This window comes from Mesoplodon densirostris, chromosome 4 (genome assembly GCF_025265405.1).
Source record: "Mesoplodon densirostris isolate mMesDen1 chromosome 4, mMesDen1 primary haplotype, whole genome shotgun sequence".
Lineage (NCBI taxonomy): Eukaryota > Metazoa > Chordata > Mammalia > Artiodactyla > Ziphiidae > Mesoplodon > Mesoplodon densirostris.
The window spans coordinates 154,439,556-154,459,682 of record NC_082664.1 but is presented as its reverse complement, the minus strand read 5'-3'; the positions used below and the strand labels follow the sequence as shown (position 1 = coordinate 154,459,682).

At 51.0% G+C, this 20,127-nt stretch overlaps 1 protein-coding gene across 2 annotated transcripts in view; it reads right to left on the bottom strand.

The window, feature by feature from the left end:
* The window catches only part of PCSK6 (proprotein convertase subtilisin/kexin type 6), a 194,599-nt gene that overhangs the window by 132,158 nt on the left and 42,314 nt on the right, over window positions 1–20,127 (bottom strand). For both annotated transcript variants that reach the window (XM_060097521.1, XM_060097522.1), the window contains exon 2: window positions 12,621–12,725. In XM_060097521.1, the coding sequence (XP_059953504.1) occupies window positions 12,621–12,725 (105 nt within the window). The remainder of the gene's footprint in view (window positions 1–12,620; window positions 12,726–20,127) is intronic.

Genomic DNA, 20,127 nt, shown 5'->3' with positions numbered 1-20,127 from the left:
GGCTGACTCACTACCCATCTTACCAGCACCAGCACCTTCCAACTGTGGTTGGAAGAGCTCAGCTCTTGCCACGCACCATGCTTTACTTCCTGTCATAGAGGAGGTGAACCCTCCTCTTCCAAGCCTGAGTAGGTGACTCCCCCGAATCAGGCAGGTGACATGGGAAAGCATGTTGCCAGAAGTCACAAAACAATCCCCTAGTGGGATAAAAGAGTGAGGGCACCTGGCCTCCAATCGTTCCTGGGCTCTGGGTAAGAACCCAACTTAACACACAGTTCTGAGGGTGGGCTGTGATGGCCCAGGGCCCGTGGCAGAGCTGGAGGCTCTCCTTGTGGCGTGGTCCCAGGGCAGCCCTCTCCCCTGAGACAGGTCATTGTAAGACTCTGAGAGACAGCCAGGCACTGTAGGCCAATGGAACTGGATATAACAAATTACTCGCCAGGTCTGTGGAGATGGATTCACAGGTGACCTCCCAGTCACAGAGGCTGACTCAGCCAACAGTCACTTGGTCAGAGCCTGCTCCCCATCTCCTTTCTCCAGGCTCCAGCCACTGCCTTGCTTCTCACCCAACTCCAGGAAAGGGCGGGGGCTCCTGGATCCCATCATCCTGGCATTTTCCAGATTTGCCCTGATTTCTCTGGAGAGCACGGCCCCCGTGGTCCCTTATTCGCTCACCAAAGCTGCACTGAGTCTCACTGTGTGTCCGGCGCTAGGTTCTAGGAACATGAGTATGAGTGTAAATACCACTGGTTCCCATCCAGGACCAAGGCCCCCGTCCCACCCTCCAGCTCAGACCCAGAGCTCTGCTTCAGGGGCCCCTCAGGTTGGAACCCAGAGCCAGCTGGCCTCTCCGGGAAGGTCAGGGGTGCCGATGGCACCAAGTGTAAATCCAAGTGCCTGAAAGTTTAGCTTTCCCAAGGGGTACCCTCATCATGAACAGTGATGCTCTTTATGACAAAGGAACACACAGTTCAGGATCCCTAAGGACGTGTCACTTGTGGAATTGATTCTTCCGCAGAGCTCGCAAACAAACGGTGAGCTGCAACTGACCAATCACAAGTACTGAAATTGAAACTGTGATTTTAAAACTTCCAACTAACAAAAGCCCAGGACCAGATGGCTTCACAGGCGAATTCTATCATTTAGAGAAGAGTTAACACCTATCCTTCTGAAGCTATTCCAAAAAACTGCAGAAGAAGGAATACAAGCGGTGAGCTGGTGGTGATGGGGAGAGTCAGGCTGGGAGGGGGCCTGACTGTGATGTTCTTCCTGTGATTATCTCTATGAGGAAAAGCAACCTGAGATGCTCCGAAGAATTGGCAGTACTCTCCCTCCCCTAAGAGGGCTAGTGCAAAAGGAAAGTCGTCATATTTTGCTGGCAGTCTGCCCGGCTGTCACTTTACACTGTAGCTTCGTTCGTGCTCTGCCCATCAGATCCCTCAGAACTCCTAGAGGAGGTGTTCAGACCTTCTCTTGGTGAAAAAGGCAGGGGACAGACAGCGGTACACACTGTCTGCCTTTCAAGGCCATAGGAATATACTTGGAAGGTAAGTCCTAAACCCAGGTAAGCCTGCAAATGAGTAGGCCTGGGGCACATTAAAATACACATTGTGACTAAGCGTGCATGGTAAGAGCTGAGCTCTTACGGTGGGTCCCCAGCCTTCTTAGGAAGAGAACCAATCACTCTGCAAAGCCTTCAGGTCACTGGAGTGAAGGAAGGGGAAATATCGCTGAGAAGAAAGGCCCTGCTCATTCCACATCACTCTCTTTAGGTTCTGTAGAGAGTTGACTGGTGGCCTCCCAAAAGGTACATTCACCCAGAACCAGTGAATGTGGCCTCCCTTGGGAAAAGGGTCTTTGCACATGTAATTAAGTTAAGGCTCTGGCGATGTGGTCATTCAGTGACAAGTGTCCTTACAAAGGACAGGCAAAGGGAGGCTGAGACACAGGAGGAGGAGGCCTTGTGAAGACAGATTCCACAAGCTGAGGAGCATCTGGAACCACCAGGAGCTGGAAGAGGCAAGGAAGGATGCTCCCTGAGAGCCCTCGGAGGGACCACTGCCCTGCCGACACCTTAGCTTCAGACCTGTGGACTCCAGACTGTGAGACAACGCATCTCTGTTGTTTTAAGCCACCCAGTTGTTGGTCATTTGTTACAGCCGCCCTGGGAGACTGATACAGGTTTAAATCACAGCCTTGATCAGGGCCGAGATTTTAAATGTTTGAGAATCCATGAGGCTGTCCTGCTAAACGGAGGATCCGGAGGCCCCCAGAGGATGGGCTGAGGCTGCAGGGAAAGCACTGGGGCAGGGGTGGGGCTCAAGGCAGCAGCTCGTACCCCAAATTGTATGTTTTTAAATTATTTCGTGCAGGATCTTCGCTGTGACATGTGGGATCTTTTTAGTTGCGGCATGCGAACTCTTAGTTGCAGCATGTGGGATCTAGTTCCCTGGCCAGGGATCGAACCTGGGCCGCCTGCATCGGGAATGTGTAGTCTTAGCCACGGGACCACCAGGGAAGTCCCCCCAGTATCTGAAAAGCCAGAACAGAATGGCCGTCCCGGTGTACCCAGCGGTGCCACCTCTAGCTGGCAGCCCCACCCACACAAGCCTGCAGTCCCCACCCTAACGGCTCTCCCCTGCACATCTCAGGGCCCTGGACACCTCTCCCCGCCGTTCTCTGAAACTAAAGCTGCCCCGAAGTGGGTCCTGCCCCCTATACCCAGGTCCCTCTCACCCTCCTGATTCTCCTAACTCATCAGCACTAAAGCCCACCTGTCCCCCAAGTCAGAACAAAGCTGGAATCCTCTCCAACACGAGTGTCACACATTCCATCTCCGCAAGGGGTCAGGATCCCATCCCCAAGATTCACCATGGCAACGATGCCCTGGCATCTGGACGGTCATGTGACTCTTAGGGTGTCCCCGCCCCATGACCGATGCACGATGCGGTCTGACCCCCAACCAGGGCCCCCTCCAGCCCCGCCTCTCGCCCCTCCTGGCACCCCCTCTGCCCGCAGGCCTCTCACGGTGCCCCTTCACTGGGCCAACTTACTTGTGTTCCACTTTAACCATCCCCATCCTGGCATCTTTCCCTGACACCCAGGGAGGCCAGGGTAGCCCCCCGGGCTCCTGTGCCCCCACAGGTGTGTGCTTGGTGACGCTGCCTCCACCCCAGGATGTGGACATCAGCTGTTCAGAAGCCCGTTTTCCCCCAGAGGGAGGGATGTGTCTCAGTCACGATTGTTTCTCCAGCTCTCAGCCAACACCTGCCTGTAACAGGGACCTGCTCGGCAAGATCTGTTGGACTAAAGTCCTGTCCTCTTTCTTCCTGAAAAGGCAAATTGAAAGCTGACGCTGCAAAGTTAGGTGTGTCTCTGCCAGGGGCGAAGGCCTTTCCTGACCTGACTTGTTCGGCATGGACCGCAGCTGTGGTCGGATGCGTCCAGGGTCGGTGTGACTACCCTCTGCTCCCCACTGGCCTGTGCAGACAACGTGGGCTGTGTTTCACTCACCACTATACTCCTGTGTGCCAGGCGATGCACAGTATACAGTAGGAGTTCACTAAATGCTCCCTGAACGAAGGAATGAAGTTAAATGAATACACTTCAGATATCAAATTTGTTATAACCACAGTCAGACTTTCAGAAACACTTTGGAGTAGACAGTGCGACTGGGTCTTCATGACCCCCAGGTGATCTGCGTGGACTTTTTGTGGAAGATCAGTGATTTTGGACAAGAGCAAGGTTTGCCACCTGCAACCCCAGCTCAACACAGAGTATCTCTCCTGGGCAAACTTCTATAAACCTGTATAAAGTGTCTTGACTTCTTCAAAGTCATATTTTGAAGGTGGGACTTCACTCTGACCCTCTTCCTTTCATCCATTTTCTGTATGTTTCCCGTTAAACATTCTTGTCGCAAAGACTTTATCATCTTCTCATGATGAGGTGAAGAGCAACGCTTTCTTTTGGAGGCAACGCTTCCTCCAGCTTTCTTCTTGAGAAGTCAAATTAAAATTCGCTATCTGTTGAATGTCGCTCTGTAGATAAGAGGAGGTAAACTTAAAAGATGCTAGAGGGACTTCCCTGGTGGTGCAGTGGATAAGACTCCACGCTCCCAATGCAGGGGGCCCAGGTTCAATCCCTGACCAGGGAACTGGATCCCATTTGCATGCCTCAACTAAGAGTTTGCATGCCACAACTAAGGAGCCCTGGAGCCTCAACTAAGGAGCCCACTTGCCGCAACTAAGACCTGGTGCAACCAAATAAATAAATAAATAAATAAATTTTAAAAAATAGAATGTTAAAAAACTATTCCCTTAAAAATCTTTATGTTTTAAAAAAAAAAAGATGCTTAGAAAGAAGTCATGTAAACAAGCAGGATCCCAATCAGCGCTGCCGGTTGTACAGCTGTCCGAGTGTCATCTAGGCAGGCGTGCCTTGGGCAGCCCCAGCCGCATCCTCTTCCTGGGGCCACGGGCACACTGCCAGAACAGAAGGCAGCCTGGCACATCAGTCCTGGGTTCAACAAGTGCAAAAGGGGGTTGCTGTCACGTTATTTTCAAGTTTCCTCCTATGAGCCAATGCCACCAGAGAGAGCATGAATGACCCCTGCGTTCCACCCAAAGCCACCACACGCTTACGCTCTGCCTTAAAGCCGTCCACCTCTAACGGGCTCCACCAGGCTCGGGAAGCCCCAGGGCATCTTTAGGAGCTGGTAGGTCCTAGAAGGGGCTCCAGGGGCTTTGCTCTGAGAGGGAGCTAAGGCAACAAAGGCTGTTCTCCGAGATCCTCGTCCCCATACCCTCCAGATCTCCACCGGTGCGAGGGGAAGAGCAGTGTGTTCTATTTAGGGCTCGTGTTCGTGCACAGCTGTGTCCAGGGCAAGGGAGACAGCTCTGGCCAGCTTTCCCTTTTCTTTTTCCCTTCTCTTCATCAAAGGGAGGGACATCTCATTCTGTCACTGTGGAAGGACAGGGATTCCCTCCACTGTTTGCTGTGACAGAGCCAGCCCTGCCTGCAGATCAGGGCAAATCCTTGGAAGATGTCAGAGGCCAGACCCCCAAGTGTCCAGGGGTCCCCAGACCCTCAGGCCTCTTCCAGGAGAGAACAGTGCAGCGGGAGCATGGGGGAAGGTCAACCTTTGACCCCATCCTCTGTGCCTCAGCCTCCAGCTGAGGGAGGGGCCGAACCAGCCCATTTCTGTGACCCCTGCACTCAGCAGCCTGGACCTTTACATCTCAAGTCCCGTCAACACCGACTGCTCTCAACACCTGTCCCAACACGTGTTGGGTCAACTTTCCACCAGCTGAAGAGCAGTGAGAAGTTAACTCACCAAGTGAGGATTCAAAGAAAGGAAAATAATCCTCCATGACAAGTGCGCGCCACCTTACAGTGTGCAAGGTGGTCCTTCTCTCAGGACAGGCAATGGTTCAGGCACGTAGGAGCTGAGTGGTAGCCACGCTGGGGACTTCCTGCCTGGGGCCCAGAGATCCTAGAGGACGGAAGGGCAGGCTTACGTCCCAGGAACCCCCAGAAGCTGGATGCAGAGCAGCGTAGATGTGAGCACATGACTTCTTTTCTCCTCTGGAGAGAGAGAACGTCCACAACTTCCATCAACTTTGCAGAGGGGCCTGTGATTCCGACATGGTTAAGAAGCATGGGACTCAGCCGGGCTCGTGGAGGTGGCAAGTGGATTGGGGTCCGACTCCATACGAGGATTGATACTCCCACGCTTATCTTCCTGGGGCACAGGGCACCAGTCCCACAAGCGAGTGATGGTTAAACAGCCTTGTTAGATCATGTCTCAGGGAGACACTCGAGCCCTCCTGAGAGTACCACCTGGGGTGGGGAGGAGATGCCGGGTTGCTATGGAAATCCGTGAGCCAGGGCAGTAGAAGAGGCAGAGGAGACGGAAGACGAACCCAAAATCTAAAAGCTGATCTAACTCAGCCTAGAAGACCTCCCCCTCCTCCTCCCACATCACAGAGGCAAGCGGGGACCCAGGCCTGTCCCCCCTTCCTCAACAGGCCACCTCTCGAATTCGTTCCATCCAAGCTGAACTACACGGGCCAAAAGGTGACCACTTACAGCTGGTGAGAGCTGGCACCACTCCTCCTGCTAATAATGGGAAACATGAATGGACTTCGGGAAACCGAGGCTCTGACGGGAAGCACCCCGTCCCCGAGGATCACCTGCCTCCACTCACACAGGACGGACAGGCGGCCGAAGGAGCCCTGCTCCCCACGGTCACCAGCCAGACGCTGGTCAGCACACTGCCCGGCTGGCCCCATGTCCGTCGTTCTGCAGCCTGATGAATTCAAGCCCTCTTCAGGGCTTTTGTCACAGTTTAACCAGGGCCACAAGATACTTCTAAAGTCCTTTAGGTAAAAAGAAGTTGATGAGCAAATGGTAACAGATACAACTTGCTACGTGAACCTCCTCCCTGAAAACTGAGATCTGTTTCAATAAACACTGACTAAGGGTCCGTTGTCTGCTATTTACTGGGTAGCCTGCCAGACCTGGAGTGAAAGCAAGTGAGGGCGGCCCTGGCCCCGGAGAACGTGACACCCCCCAGCACAAGGCGGGCTGTGTGCGTCTCACCCCGAGCTCCCCCCGCCCCCCATCCCCCTGCCTCTCACGGCTTCTGCCCGGCCTCGCGCTCCAGGCCTCCTGGAACCACCTGCAGCTCCCACCAGCCGTGTCCCTGGTCCCTGTCATTACTGGATCCCCAGCAAATGAAACCCCTCCTCGCTCCCACCTGGGCCTGCGGTCCTGGCGCTGTCTCCAAGGCGGCCAGGAAACAGACGTTACAGGAACAAAGTGGGGGCCCGAGAGCCGACGGATGGGCTCCTTACTGCCCTCATGGCGCTGGGAACCTCAGGGAGGGGGACGCCCACGTGACCACTAAACCCTTTAAGACGGTGCGTCCCCTGCAGCAGCGGGCAGCTGCGAACACTGCCAGATGCACTCTGGCCCAGTCACTTCCGTGCTGGGACAAGATCTGAACAGCCACGACCCCTCCGCTCCTGGAGTCCCTGGGGAAGGCAGATGCTGAGGGGACCTCGCAGACCCAGAGCGCTGACATCCAACCACTAGGAGCAGCCGCTGAGCCAGCTCCCGGTGGCGGGGATGCACAGGCCAAGACCAGAGAGAGACACAGGGGTAGCCAGTATGTGCCAAGGCTGCGCAGGGGGAAAGGGCAAATGTCATCCGATGAGGATCTTAAAGGCCAGCGTGGCGGGGGTCCAGGAGCCACAGGGAGGCCAGACCAAGGGGGACCTGGGCAGGACATTCCCAGGGGCGGTGGCACCATGACAGGCATGTTTCATAGGCTCCCTCGGGACAGTGGAGAGCAGACTGGTGTTGGTCAAGGATGCTCACAGCTGGCCAGTGAGAGGGGCCGTGCAGCGTCCAGGGGCCAGAGGACAGGCCAGGGGCACGGGCTGCATGGGTGGTGGAAGGAGGGTGGGGGAACAGGCATGGGGGAGGGGCGGCTTCTCTGTGAGACAGAGGTGCGGTCAGGGATGGTCACTCGGCTTTGGGATGCAGTGACTTTGAGACATCTTAGAGGCATCTAAGTGGAAGCGTCAAGCCTGCCGGTGGAATCATAAAGCACCATCTTTTAAAGCCTATTTGAAAATCCTAACTGCTTACCAACTGGTAGCGTCCAGTTCACTAGACCCAGCAGGGCTGTGCTGAAACGTGAAGAGACAGCTGAAGCCCTGCTGTCCCCACGCGGGTGAACCTGTCGGGCCCCATGTGGCAGCCCACCCTCCCCCCAGCCCATCTAGCAGTTCATCAACCCCCAGATCAATGTGGTCACTTCCTGTCTATGTGCTGGTATTTGCCAGGAACTTTTTGTTTGTTTGCACTCCAAATGGCTCTAGCACACAAGACTGTCAGATAAAATTCCCTCTGTGGTTAATGGAAAGATCTGCTTAAACGTTGCATCACTGCTGGAAAAAAAAAAAAAAAAACTGAGCTCTGATTAGACTCTGGGGCAAAGTCCCATCCTACAAAACAGAATGCCCACTCCGGCCCTGGAAATCATTTTCCAGCTCCTGAGCGTTGAAGGACTGAAACAAAGCGTCAACCCGAAGCCTCCCACCACCCCGGAAGGAGCCACCGAGGGCCCCCCTGATAACATCTTTATCCTCCCATTTCCGTCATCCATCTGGCTGAGCACGCAAGGGAAGGGCTGAACCAGAGTCATCATTCTAAAATGTAAGGGTTGGAAGATGCAGCAGCAATATCGAACTATAAGCCAGCTTGGAACGTAATCAGAAGAAGTAATTTTTAAAAAATTTGGGAGCCCTTACAGCTATTGGCTGGCGCTTCAGTAACATCCACCCTTCTCCCGACTTTTGGCAAAAGAACAAGTTAAAAACAAATGCCCTCAGTTGGCTTAAATGACAGCCCTTGGAAAAACCCAGTGACTGATACTGCACCCTGAGAACAGTTGGGCTGTTCTCCCAAGGAGAGGGCTGGTCCACAAACCCCTTCGAGCAAAATGGCCCTTTCCAAAGGTAGTTAAATACATCAAGTAAAGGTGATTAAGAATGGAAGGAAAACAACCGCACGATGCTGGTACGAGATCGGAGCAAAGAGATGCTTAATAAATGTGTGTGCACGTGTGGCTGAAGTCTTAAATCTTCCCTCCTGCTTGTGTGTTGTTTCCGTTTTGTTCAACAAATGTACACTCTATCAGCTTTCACGCGAAGTAGGGTGGGTTGTAAATTCCACCACTTATCAAAGCAATTTTATACAATAGGGACTGGAGCTAATTAAAATAAAGTACCATCTGCATTCGATTGAGCTTTATCCTAAGCCCTATAACATTCATCTCCAGTTTGGTCATTCAAACACGATGGCAACTGCATTCCAATGACTCTGAATAATATTAAATCATCTTCTCCCTTTCTCAATAATATTAATTACACGACTCTCCAATCGAGAAGGTGACACAAAAACGCTTTGCTCATGTGGGAAAATGTCCTGGTGCTGCAGGACAAGATAACACTAAACACTTTTGTAAAATAGCTAATTTTACCCAATATTTCACTGGAACGACTAGGTAGAGTAAATATTAGAGTGACAGCTAATTGATTTGGTTTGCATTAAAACTAGAATGATTTAAACAGAGGCATTTCAGTTACAATTCTGAATTTGTATTCAGAATTGGGTTCGGATGTCTATGTGCGTTCCCTGGGGCTAAGCATTTAATTAGAACTGTAGGAAACAATCAGCCAATCACGTGGGAGTTGCAGGCTGTGCTGGAATGTGAGGGCTGTTTACCTTTTCTCTCTTTCCTCTTTATTGGCAGGATGGTCTGATAGCGGCCCTGCCAGGAGCTTATTAAGAAGCTCTGTACAAAAGGGATTTTTATTTGAAAAACTTAACTGCCATAGCCTTTGGAAGTCTCTCCTTCCTTCTCTTTCCTTCAAGGACACAGCTGATGACCGGAATACCCTGCCCTCAGACCCAGACTGAATGCAGTACTTTGAACCCACCCACAATGCCCAAGTCCATCATCTCAGATGCCTTGGAGGAGGCTGGCTGGGGCCCGCCCGGAATTCTCCTCAGCCGCCTCCTGCTGTCTGACGCTCGGGCTGCAGTGTCCTGCTCCGCTGGTGCTGACAAGAGAGGAGACCCGCTGGGCGGGCATCTCTGCATCCCCTGGGGCACAGGGCCTCACACCCAGCAGGTGCATAATTAATACTTTTGGAAGGAAGGATGGAGGAGTTGAGTTGAATACCTTTACGAGTTTTAAAATTTAGTCACTAAAGAAGAGTGGGGGCCCCCTAAAACACAGATTACGTCTAACTAATAGAAATAGTTCTAACAATTGAGAAACAGCTTCATCCTCCAAAATCCCTCAGGAAATGAGACAGGCTGGGACCTGGGACCTGGGACCCTTTGCTGCAGCACTTGCACCTGGACAAACGTCTCCTCAAGCAACAAAATACAAAGAAACTATAAGGGACTAAAAAAGTAACTGCATGCGTGTACAGTTTGGGCAATTTATGGACAGCAAGATACAAAAAGACCAAAAACCCAACTGCCACTTCTGAAGAGCGGGGAGCAAAAGCAGGGGATCAGAAGCAAAAGCAGAGGATCAGGAGCAAACGCAGGGGACTGCGTATGCCCCCTGCACTCACCACCACCTAAGCCACCCCTCTGGCCCCAATTCTGGACACACCCCCTACCCTCACCCCATATAAGGAACAGGCTCAGCCCCCATCAGGGAGCTAGCAAGGGCACCTGCTGTTTGTTCCTGCTCCCCTCTGCTGCAGCGGGGCCCCAGTAAAGCCTTACCTGAATTTCTTGTCTGGCCTTTTATCCATTTCTTTTGATTAAGGAGGGTAAGAACCCTGGTCAGTGACAGAAAGGGGACCAAGAAACTGTCCCATCCTCTTCTCATTGCACATCTCTACAGGGCTGGGGTGGGGGCAGGGGCTCCCCCATGCAAACAGAGCGCCCCTCACTGTGACTCCCTCTGTGGGAACAATAACTCCGAAGGCTTCGGACAGAGGACAAGTATGCCGTCCTCACAAGACAGATCACTGCTTGCTCAAGAGAAACTGTGGAGGGCACTGCAGCAACTCCCTTCCTAGCTTAGAAACGTCTCCGCACTCTGACAGGTGACTGGCCACTGAGAACCTCAGCCCCCCACCCCGCCTCCCCCAACCCCACAGCCGCATAGAACCCACATGTCTTTGGTGACGGGCTGGGCACTCTGCACTCAGCTCTATGGTGATTCGGGTCTGCTCGCCCTTCTCCAGTGGCCCCATCCTGTGGGAATTAGCTACTACCACCTGGCTTTGCTTCCGAGAGGAAAAAAAAATACACCAGCCCCTTTGAAAAGCGTTCCCTCAAGCTCCATGGCATGAACACATAGGGGTATAAACACAGCCCCAAACGGTCAGGTGGGAGGATGCATGTAAACTGCCTGAGCACGTACTAATCCCTTCATAAACATTAAATTCCTGGGACTTCCCTGGTGGTCCAGTGGGTAAGACTCAGTGCTCCCAATGCAGGGGGCCCGGGTTCGATCCCTGGTCAGGGAACTAGATCCTGCGTGCATGCCTAAACTAAGAGTTTGCATGCCGCAAGTAAGAGTCGCATGCTGCAAATAAGAAGTCCACGTGCTGCAACTAAAAGATCCAGCATGCCGCAACTAAGACCTGATGCAGCATGCATCCATGCATAAATAATTAATTAAACAAACAAACAAAACAAAAACATTAAATTCCTTTCCCTGCTATGAAGGAAGAATGGAATTAGCACAATATTTGCTATCTATCTCCTTCAGTCTGTCCACCCACCCACACTTCAATCCATCCATCCTTCTACCCACCTATAAAATGAACTCAGAACCATACACTACATGTCTACTTTGTCAGAGCCCAACTGCACGAATTAGTTTCACAGGGACCACTTCCTCATGTTCTTAAAACCAGACCACCACAAGGTCATGTCCTGGAGAAATGTTTTAGGTGCAGTTCTCAGGGATACACCATCTCTCCCACTACCCCCAGCTCCGCCAACACAAAAGTATCCACGATTATCAGTGGGGTGGCTTGGGACAACACCAAGGCCAATTTCCCCAAGGAAACTTTATTATCCACGTTCTCTGGGGATCACTGAAGGAGTGCCATGTGCCAGCTTGGGAGCCCAAGTGAACATTTCACACATTGCTTTTAAGAGAAGGTGATTTCCATGTTCTAAAACTACGATTTACCAATGGCCTCATTTCTTTGTTGGGGCTGCTACTGCTTCTCACTTGAACTTCACTGTCCCTCATAGCACTCAATGCCCTGTGACATATCACATATTCTTCTATAGACTGTCAGCCCCACCATCCACTCTGACAGCCCTGCTGTGGAGACAGCGTGACACGTAGCAGGTATTCCAAAATCACCTGGTGAATGAATGAAGTCATCAAAGGCTCACTTGACCATCTGACAATTTTTATCTTACCAAGTATCTGTTGATTGATATTTGTCAAATATGAATCTAAAATCTATGCAGAAAGTATAATTAACCACCCAATAAATATGAACTATACTAAAAATGTCAGCCTCTTTTCAAATTACATTTGTTTTCATCTCAGAGATCACAGGAATTTTTAAGGAAAAAAGAGTTATATTTACTGCCCAGGTTTTTAAGTTCATGGTAACCATTAAGATATGTGTTATGACAATCACAAAAACATCCACTTGTCCAAATTCTAATTTCATTATTAAAATGCTAGCTTGAATTGCATAGCCTTTATGGGTAAGATTCACATATTTATCTCTTCTGACTACTGTGTATTTTGTTGATTTTTAAAGATTTAAAATATTAGATCTATAGTCATTTGACTGTTACTTCAAACTGAAGTCAAGAATTTAAATTCCCAAGTCTCCCAAGGAACCCAAATATCTGGAGCCTTTAGATGGTCTGATATGTAGCTGCACATCTGTCTTGTTTTATTCCAAGTGGATATGGAAAACGAAAGGCTATCTAGAATCCCATTAAAATCCAGACTCAGGCATTTTCAGAACCACAGACCCAAACAATAAGCAAACAATACCCTAGGCCCTAAAAAAGCATCCTGCACAGGGAGCAGAGATTTGTACCTGGGGGTCCATCCTGAGGAAGGTGTGAGGGCCTCTGCTACTCAAGGTTGATCTTTTAAAGGTTTTGCTATGATAAAAGTGGTAGTAATCTTCCAGGTTTCCGATCTGCAAAACAAGAAGCAGGATATCACCAGTCAATACAGTCTTACAAAATCCTGCATCCCATAAACATCTCCCCCTTGCTCTGAGAGGCTCGTCCAGCTCCCAAAGGAAACATACCCTTCATTACACTGCCCCACTCAAGTCTCTGGCAGACTCAGCATCTGTGAACGTGAAGGTCGATTCAGAGACTCCTTTTGGATAAACAACACTAGGTAGTATTTTCCGATGAAGCACACACTCTCCAAATCTTGCGATGAGGTCATATCATTTAAAGTTTGTATTATCTTGGCCAAGTTTTTTTAGACATGAATTAATGTTCATTTAGGGTCAAGCATCCGTGAAGTAGCTAAGTTAGTGTCAAGTCAGGTCTACACCAAAATATTCATTTATAAACAAACTCCATCCTTTCCATCCCATGGGTAAACTGAAATATCTAAGAATGAACATTCACTCTCAAGTGCAACAAGGGAGCCAAGGCAAACACTCGGCCTCATCTGCTTGGGGATTGCGGAAAGGTCAGCTGAGAACATCCAAGCCCCCAGGGTGCCCCAGTTTTCTGCCAGCAGTGGTTTGTCAGGACAGATTTCAGCCTGAGGCCTGGAGGGGACATAGAAGAGCGGTGAATGTGGCCCTCTGATGGGCTGCTCCCGCTGGCCACGCCCCACAGCACCGACTTGCTCTCGAGTCTCACGACCCTGGAGCATCAGGACACTGTTCTCAGAAGACCTGCTTCTCGTTCTAACTTCCACTGGTTGTTGAAAACAGCTGGTTGGTCACCATCCTTGACAGCAGAGCTTTCTAACTGAAGAGGAGAGCTTTCTGACCGAATACTATATAGACTCTCACGCTGCCCTTTTCAGGCTAAACCATCCTAGTTTCTTTTCCAGCGCCTGATTAAGGAGTGAATTTAGGACTTCCCTGGTGGCGCAGTGGTTGAGAGTCCGCCTGCCGATGCAGGGGACACGGTTTCGTGCCCCGGTCCGGGAAGATCCCACATGCCACGGGGCGGCTGGGCCCGTGAGCCATGGCCGCTGAGCCTGCGCGTCTGGAGCCTGTGCTCCGCAACGGGAGAGGCCGCAACAGTGAGAGGCCCGTGTACCGTAAAAAAAAAAAAAAAAAGAGTGCATTTAGGGTGAATTGTCCTCTAGAGCAGTTAGATGTCGTGATGATGAGCCTAGGTTTCCAGTCAGATAGACCTAATCCAAGCCCTGCCCACTCCCTTCACCGCCAATGATCGTGTGATCTCAGGCAAGATTCACATCCTGCAAATCTCAACTCCTCACGTGTAAAATGGGGATAAAACTACTTACCCCATGCAGTTGTTTAAGTAGGACTAATGTCCACCCAATTCACCAAGACCTTCTACTCACAGACATTCCATCTGCTACAAGACGTCCCCAGCAGAGTGGACCGGCCCAGGCAGAGACCTGGAGGGACGTGGAGGTTCTGAGTGGCCATTTCCACATCTTTCCACAAGAAGATCAAGCAAGTATCTACAGAGAGAGCCCACTTTACTATACCCTTCAGCCCTCATTGCCAGAAAGCCTGGCAGTCTGGATGCATCCTGTTCTTGAGTTTCTAGAGACACCCACGTGTCCTTGAAATAAAGAACGTCCTTGTTCACTTAAGCTTGCTCCAGGGTGTTTCTGTCGCTTACAAGCACAGAACAGTGAATACCGTGATCGTCATGAGGGTAAGCAGGTATCATCTGTATAGTGCCTAGTTTAGTGCCTTGAACCTAGTGGGTGTTCGAGAAATCCTGGCCGTACTGAGAGCTGGGATTCTCTCTCTGGCTCTTCTCCAAGGCTCCTTCAGTCCTTCACCGGGTCTAGGACAGACCTCAACTCAACCATTCCTGCTGGGTGACCTGGGCTTCAGACCCTCCATGAGTCTCAGTTTCCTTGTGAGAAAACTAACTACTACTTTTAAGGGTTGCTCCAAGACTCTCTCTCTCTAAATATGTACAGAGTCAGGTACAGCTCTTTATATATAAAGAGCCAGCTGAGTGCCCAGCAGGTAGGAAGTGCTCTATATATAGTTTTCTGCAGTTATGATTCTCAGTTCATTTTCTACCTCAAGACACTGTTCTACCATCATAAACCTCATTATTTCTGCCCTATTTTGCACAAAAGCACTTTTTTTTCTCCTTCTACAGTTAACTGCTCACTTCTTCAACGAAGTTAATTGTTACGTATGTCAAAGGGCTCCTCCTAGAACAAGCCAGAGCTGTTATTTAGCAATAATGGAGTCTTAACTTAACAGCAATGTTTAATCAGCATGTTTGCTTATAAGCTGCTACCTTCCCTGGGAGATGTTTCACAACTTCTGGTCTTTTAACTCCAGGCATTCAAGTCAATTTCCACTCAGGGACACGGAGAAACTAAGAGTTGAATCAAATTTGCTGGCAAGGGGATGGATTAATTGAAGAGCTGCTGACCCTAAGCAGACCCATGTCAGGGTAGCCCTGGAAGCCATTCAGGGCAGCACCTGGCCTCAGAGCAGCCAAGCCTCTCTTCAAAGGCCAGTCCCAAGGCCACCCAGGCCCCTGCCTCTGCCCCTATCCAGCCACATCCTGAGCAATGGCTCAGAGGGTCTGAGCTGACGGGAGTCATTCTCTTTGAGTAATTCAAGGGAAGAACAGATGGTTCTCACGGTCCTGACCCAGCCAACTGCCCCTGAGGGCAGCAATGGCCAATGCCACATCTGTTTGCAAGCTTGTATACAGCACAGCATGGAGGCTGAGGGTCTGGGTTAGGGTTAGGATCTGGGGAGGGTTAGGGTCTGGGTTAGGGTTAGGTTAGGGTTAGGATCTGGGGAGGCTGAGGGTCTGGGTTAGGGTTAGGATCTGGGGAGGGTTAGGGTCTGGGTTAGGGTTAGGTGCAGGGGAGAAGGGGACGCCAGCCAAGGCCCCCCTCCTGCCCAGCTGCAGGAAAAGCTGGAATCTGACTCAGGAAAAAAGGGGAGGGAGTTGGGTCACTGGCTGTTCGGGAATCTGGAAGCGGCCCTCCAGATACCCCTGAGATTCTGTGCACCTCCATTCACCCTCTGCCCCTCCAGAAGCCGGGGTGAAAGCATGAGGAGAGACACCTTCCTTCCTTGAAACCAAAGATTTGAATGTCAGGCAAACACAGGCCTGACAGGGCACGGGACAGAAAGGGCTGCCTGACGCTGGAATGACTGCAAGGGTAGGAAAAGGAAGGAAGGAGGAAGACAGGGCCCAGATGCTCAGGAGGGAATCCAGATACTGTGAGAGGCCTGGGCACCCTCTGCAGCTTGGATGAACATGATATCCCGAAGCCTGTGGCTACATTGTGTGGTTATCAAGTACTAACTCATTCAGAGCAGTGGTGGGCAGACGATGATGGCCCATGGGCCAAATCTGGTCTATGTTCTGTTTTTTTACATTAAGTTTTAAAATTGTGGTAAAACAGACATAACACTTATGATTTTGTAACAATGTTTAAGTGTATAGTTCAGGGGCACTGGGCACATTCGCTCTGTCATGTAACCGTCACCACCTTCACCTCCGGAATCTTTTCATCTTCCCAAACTGAAACTCTGTCCCCGTTAAACACGAGCTTCCCCTCCCCCTCTCCCAGCCCAGGGCACCCACCATCTGCTTTTTGTTTCTGTGAATCTGACAACTCTAGCTGTCTCAGCAGGATCATTTGCCCTTTTGTGACTGGCTTGTTTCCCTTAACATGATGTCCTGGAGGTTCACCCATGCTGTAGCAGGTGTCAGAATTTCCTTCCTTTTTCAGGCTGAATCATATTCCATTGTGTGTACAAGTCACAGGTCGTTTATCTGTTCATCCACTGATGGGCACTTGGGTTGCCTCTACTTTTTGACTATTGTGAATCATGCTTCTCTGAGCACGGGTAGGCAAGTATCAGTCTATGACCCTGCATTCCATTCTTTTGGACATACACACAACTCCTGTTTTTATAAATAAAGCTTTACAGGGGCACAGCCACCAGCGTTCACTTACCTCCTGCCCACAACTGCTCTCATACTGTGATGCCAGAGTTGAGTGGTGGCTACAGAGACCCTCTGGCCCCCACGCCTAGAACAGGTCACATGTGGACTTTACAGAAAGTGTCTGCCAACCTGCGATTTCTAGCATTTGTTGCTGAGTGTGTCTAGGGAGTCCACCAAAGTCTCTGAGGTTGGACATGGTTTCTCTAAGGGCTGGGGACCACCAGTCCACACACCGAGGGGCTCTGCTTAAAAACACAAGTGCAGGGCCTCCCTGGTGGCGCAAGTGGTTGGGAGTCCGCCTGCCGATGCAGGGGATGTGGGTTCGTGCCCCGGTCTGGGAGGATCCCATGTGCCGCGGAGCGGCTGGGCCCGTGAGCCATGGCCGCTGGGCCTGCGCGTCCGGAGCCTGCGCGTCCGGAGCCTGTGCTCCGCAGCGGGGGAGGCCACAACAGTGAGAGGCCCGCATACCGCAAAAAAAAAAAAAAAAAACACAAGTGCAGCTGCAATGCCAGCGCCTTCAGCATCTTACCTAGTCACTGAGCTGCCCTTTCTCCAAGCACCACCCTTGTCTGATGCCCCCCGGGTCACTCCTGTCTGTTTGACTCACGCTGCGCTGCCTTCTGCTCAGCTCTCCCCATGGCATCAGGCCTGGGTCAGGAATATAAGGTTTCCGAGACGGGCAGAAGGTTGGAAAGGATCAAGGGATGGCAGAGCAGGAGGCGGGTGCCCTGACTGCAAGTGGGACACAGCCCAGCTTGGATGACGTGGCATTTACGACATAGCCATTTCCTGCCCCGTCCCCCTTGCCCACCCTGTCACCTCCCCCACCACAGCCGTGTCAACCCCAGTTATGCCCTCCCCACTTGGGAGCTGCCCCTTGAGCTCTCCGGGTGCCTTCATGAGATAAGAGGACAGGAGGGCAGGTAACTCTGGGGACGTGGCCACTGGCTTGGTTAAACACGAGGGACAGCTAACTGTCCTCTGGCCTCACAGACAGGGGTGGGGGGAGGAACCACAGAGATGACCCCATTTTACAGATGGGAAGACTGAGGCCCAGGGGGTTAAGCCCAACGTTACCCTCAGGGGCTCCCAATTCCTGAGCCAACTCTCCCCATTGTGCCCACAGACAAACAGGTGATGACATCTCACACCAAATGACAAACAGCTACACAGTAAGGGCTTAGGACTATTGCTACACTTTTGGTGCAGCTTCAGGGTCAAACTGACAAGGGTTGGAAGCAGAAGAATAGACAAAAAGGTGGCGTTGGCAAAAAGACGTCTTAAATTCAGGGTAAACCCCTAAGAAAGAAAACATTCTAAACTAACACACCACTGTAAAGCAATTATACTCCAATAAAGATGTTAAAAAAAAAAAAAGAAAGCATTCTTATTTTTACTTGGCATCTGTATTGACATTAAAGTAGGCACTCGTCCTGGCTCGGCAGCCCTGGCCATCCTGGATGCTGTCCCTTGGCCTGGCCTTGCTGTGCTCCCCTGGCCACCACGCCCATGCTCTGGGCACTGCTTCCGCAGCCAGCGCCTAAGCAACCTGCTCCGTCAATACGGGGGTGGCGGTTGCAACAGAACCCTGCTGCCTGAGGGCCCTGGCAGCCTCCTCTTCCTCCTCCGGAGCACGGAATAGAAGCTCTTCTCCGTCCTCCCAGGCTGCCTACCAGTCCTGCTCAGCGCTGAACCCCCAAAACCTCAATCTGTTCTTCCTCAATGAATCTGATCTCCGATCTGAGAGGTGTTTTTTGTTGTGTTTTTCGGGAGGGGGTGGTGGGAGGGGAGTGTCAGTCACGACATAAAATTTCCATAAATGCTTTTTCTCTTTCGTATCCTTCATATTTTCACAATGCGTTAATTAGAGTCATTCTCTCAGCCTGCCACCACAGAAAATGAACAATCCGCTGAGTCTGTGATGCTCCCATCTCTTCACTCGACACTGATATGTAATTATACACATTAGCTGATAAAACTGGTAACATCATTAGAACATCATTAAAAACCTTACTAAGAGTTCTCAGCCAGAACACTGGAAGAAATGAGATCAAAGAACCCATAGTGAGGAGAGCTGGATGTGGTTTCTCTCTAACAGATTCCTCTGTTACAGGGGTCCCCAACCCCCAGGCCTGTTAGGAGCCGGGCTGCACAGAGTAGGTGAGCAGCAGGCGAGCGAGCAAAGCTTCCTCTGCCGCTCCCCACCGCTCCCCACCGCCCCCCACCGCTCCTCACCGCTCCCCATCGCTCCCATTACCCTCTGAACCAGCCCCACCCCCCGCCCCCGTCCATGGAAAAGTTGTCTTCCATGAAACCAGTCCCTGGTGCCAGAAAGGTTGGGGACCTCTGCTCTTTTAGACACTTATAAAAAAAAACGGGACTTCCCCGCTGGCGCAGTGGATAGGACTCCAAGCTCACAAAGCAGGGGGCCCAGGTTCGATCCCCGGTGAGGGAACCAGATATCACATGCATGCCACAACTAGGGAGCCCACCTGTCACAACTAAGACCCATTGCAACCAAATAAATAAATAAATATTATAAATAAATAAATAAAAAGAATTTTTTAAAAACCTAGTCACATATGCACTCGGTACAAAATCTGGACGGTAAACAGGGTATAGAGTTATAGGGAACAGCAAGTCCCCCTCCTCCTTTTCGCAGCCACTAAGGTCCCCGACTTTTGCTGGGGGCTCCTGGTTCATAACAAGAACAGCACCCAGGCCGCAAGCTGAGAGTTTAGATGCATTAACTTGATTCTTACAACAACTTTACAAGGTAGTTGCCAGGAGCACCCTCATCTTGCAGACGGGGAAACAGAGGTACCACTTAACACAGTGATTAAGTGACTCGCTCAACACCCCCCGCCCCGACGCAGCACAGTCAGAAGGTGAATCAGAGTTCACACCCTTAATCTTCACCCCTCTGCCTCTCGACACACCTGCAGCATCACTGCCATGGGGATCCCACTCATCTCAGTCTGGTCCCTGGCAGCAGTTCGGTCACACACAGCCCAGTGCCTCACGGGGCTCACGTTCCTTCCTTCCAGTGCAGGAATCAGGAGAGACACTATTACAGTCCACGCACACATCTGTTGCACTGTGTCTGTGTGTGAGTGTGTGTGTGGATGGATGGGCATGGAAATGCGTGTGTCTGTGTATTTATGTATGTACGTATGTATATAGATGTATGACTGCATGTATGTGCACACAGATGTGTGAGTGTATATATACACATATGTTGTATATTCAGATTTGTGTGTATATTTATGTTTGTGTGTATATAGTTTTGTGTGTTTATGCAAGATTCACACATAAATGGCCCTGAGATGCAACCAGGCAAGTCTCTGGTTTTCCCACAGCCCTCACATCCTAGTGGACCTCCAGGGCCACTGCAGATCACCCAAATTCAGAACCTCTGCATCTGAG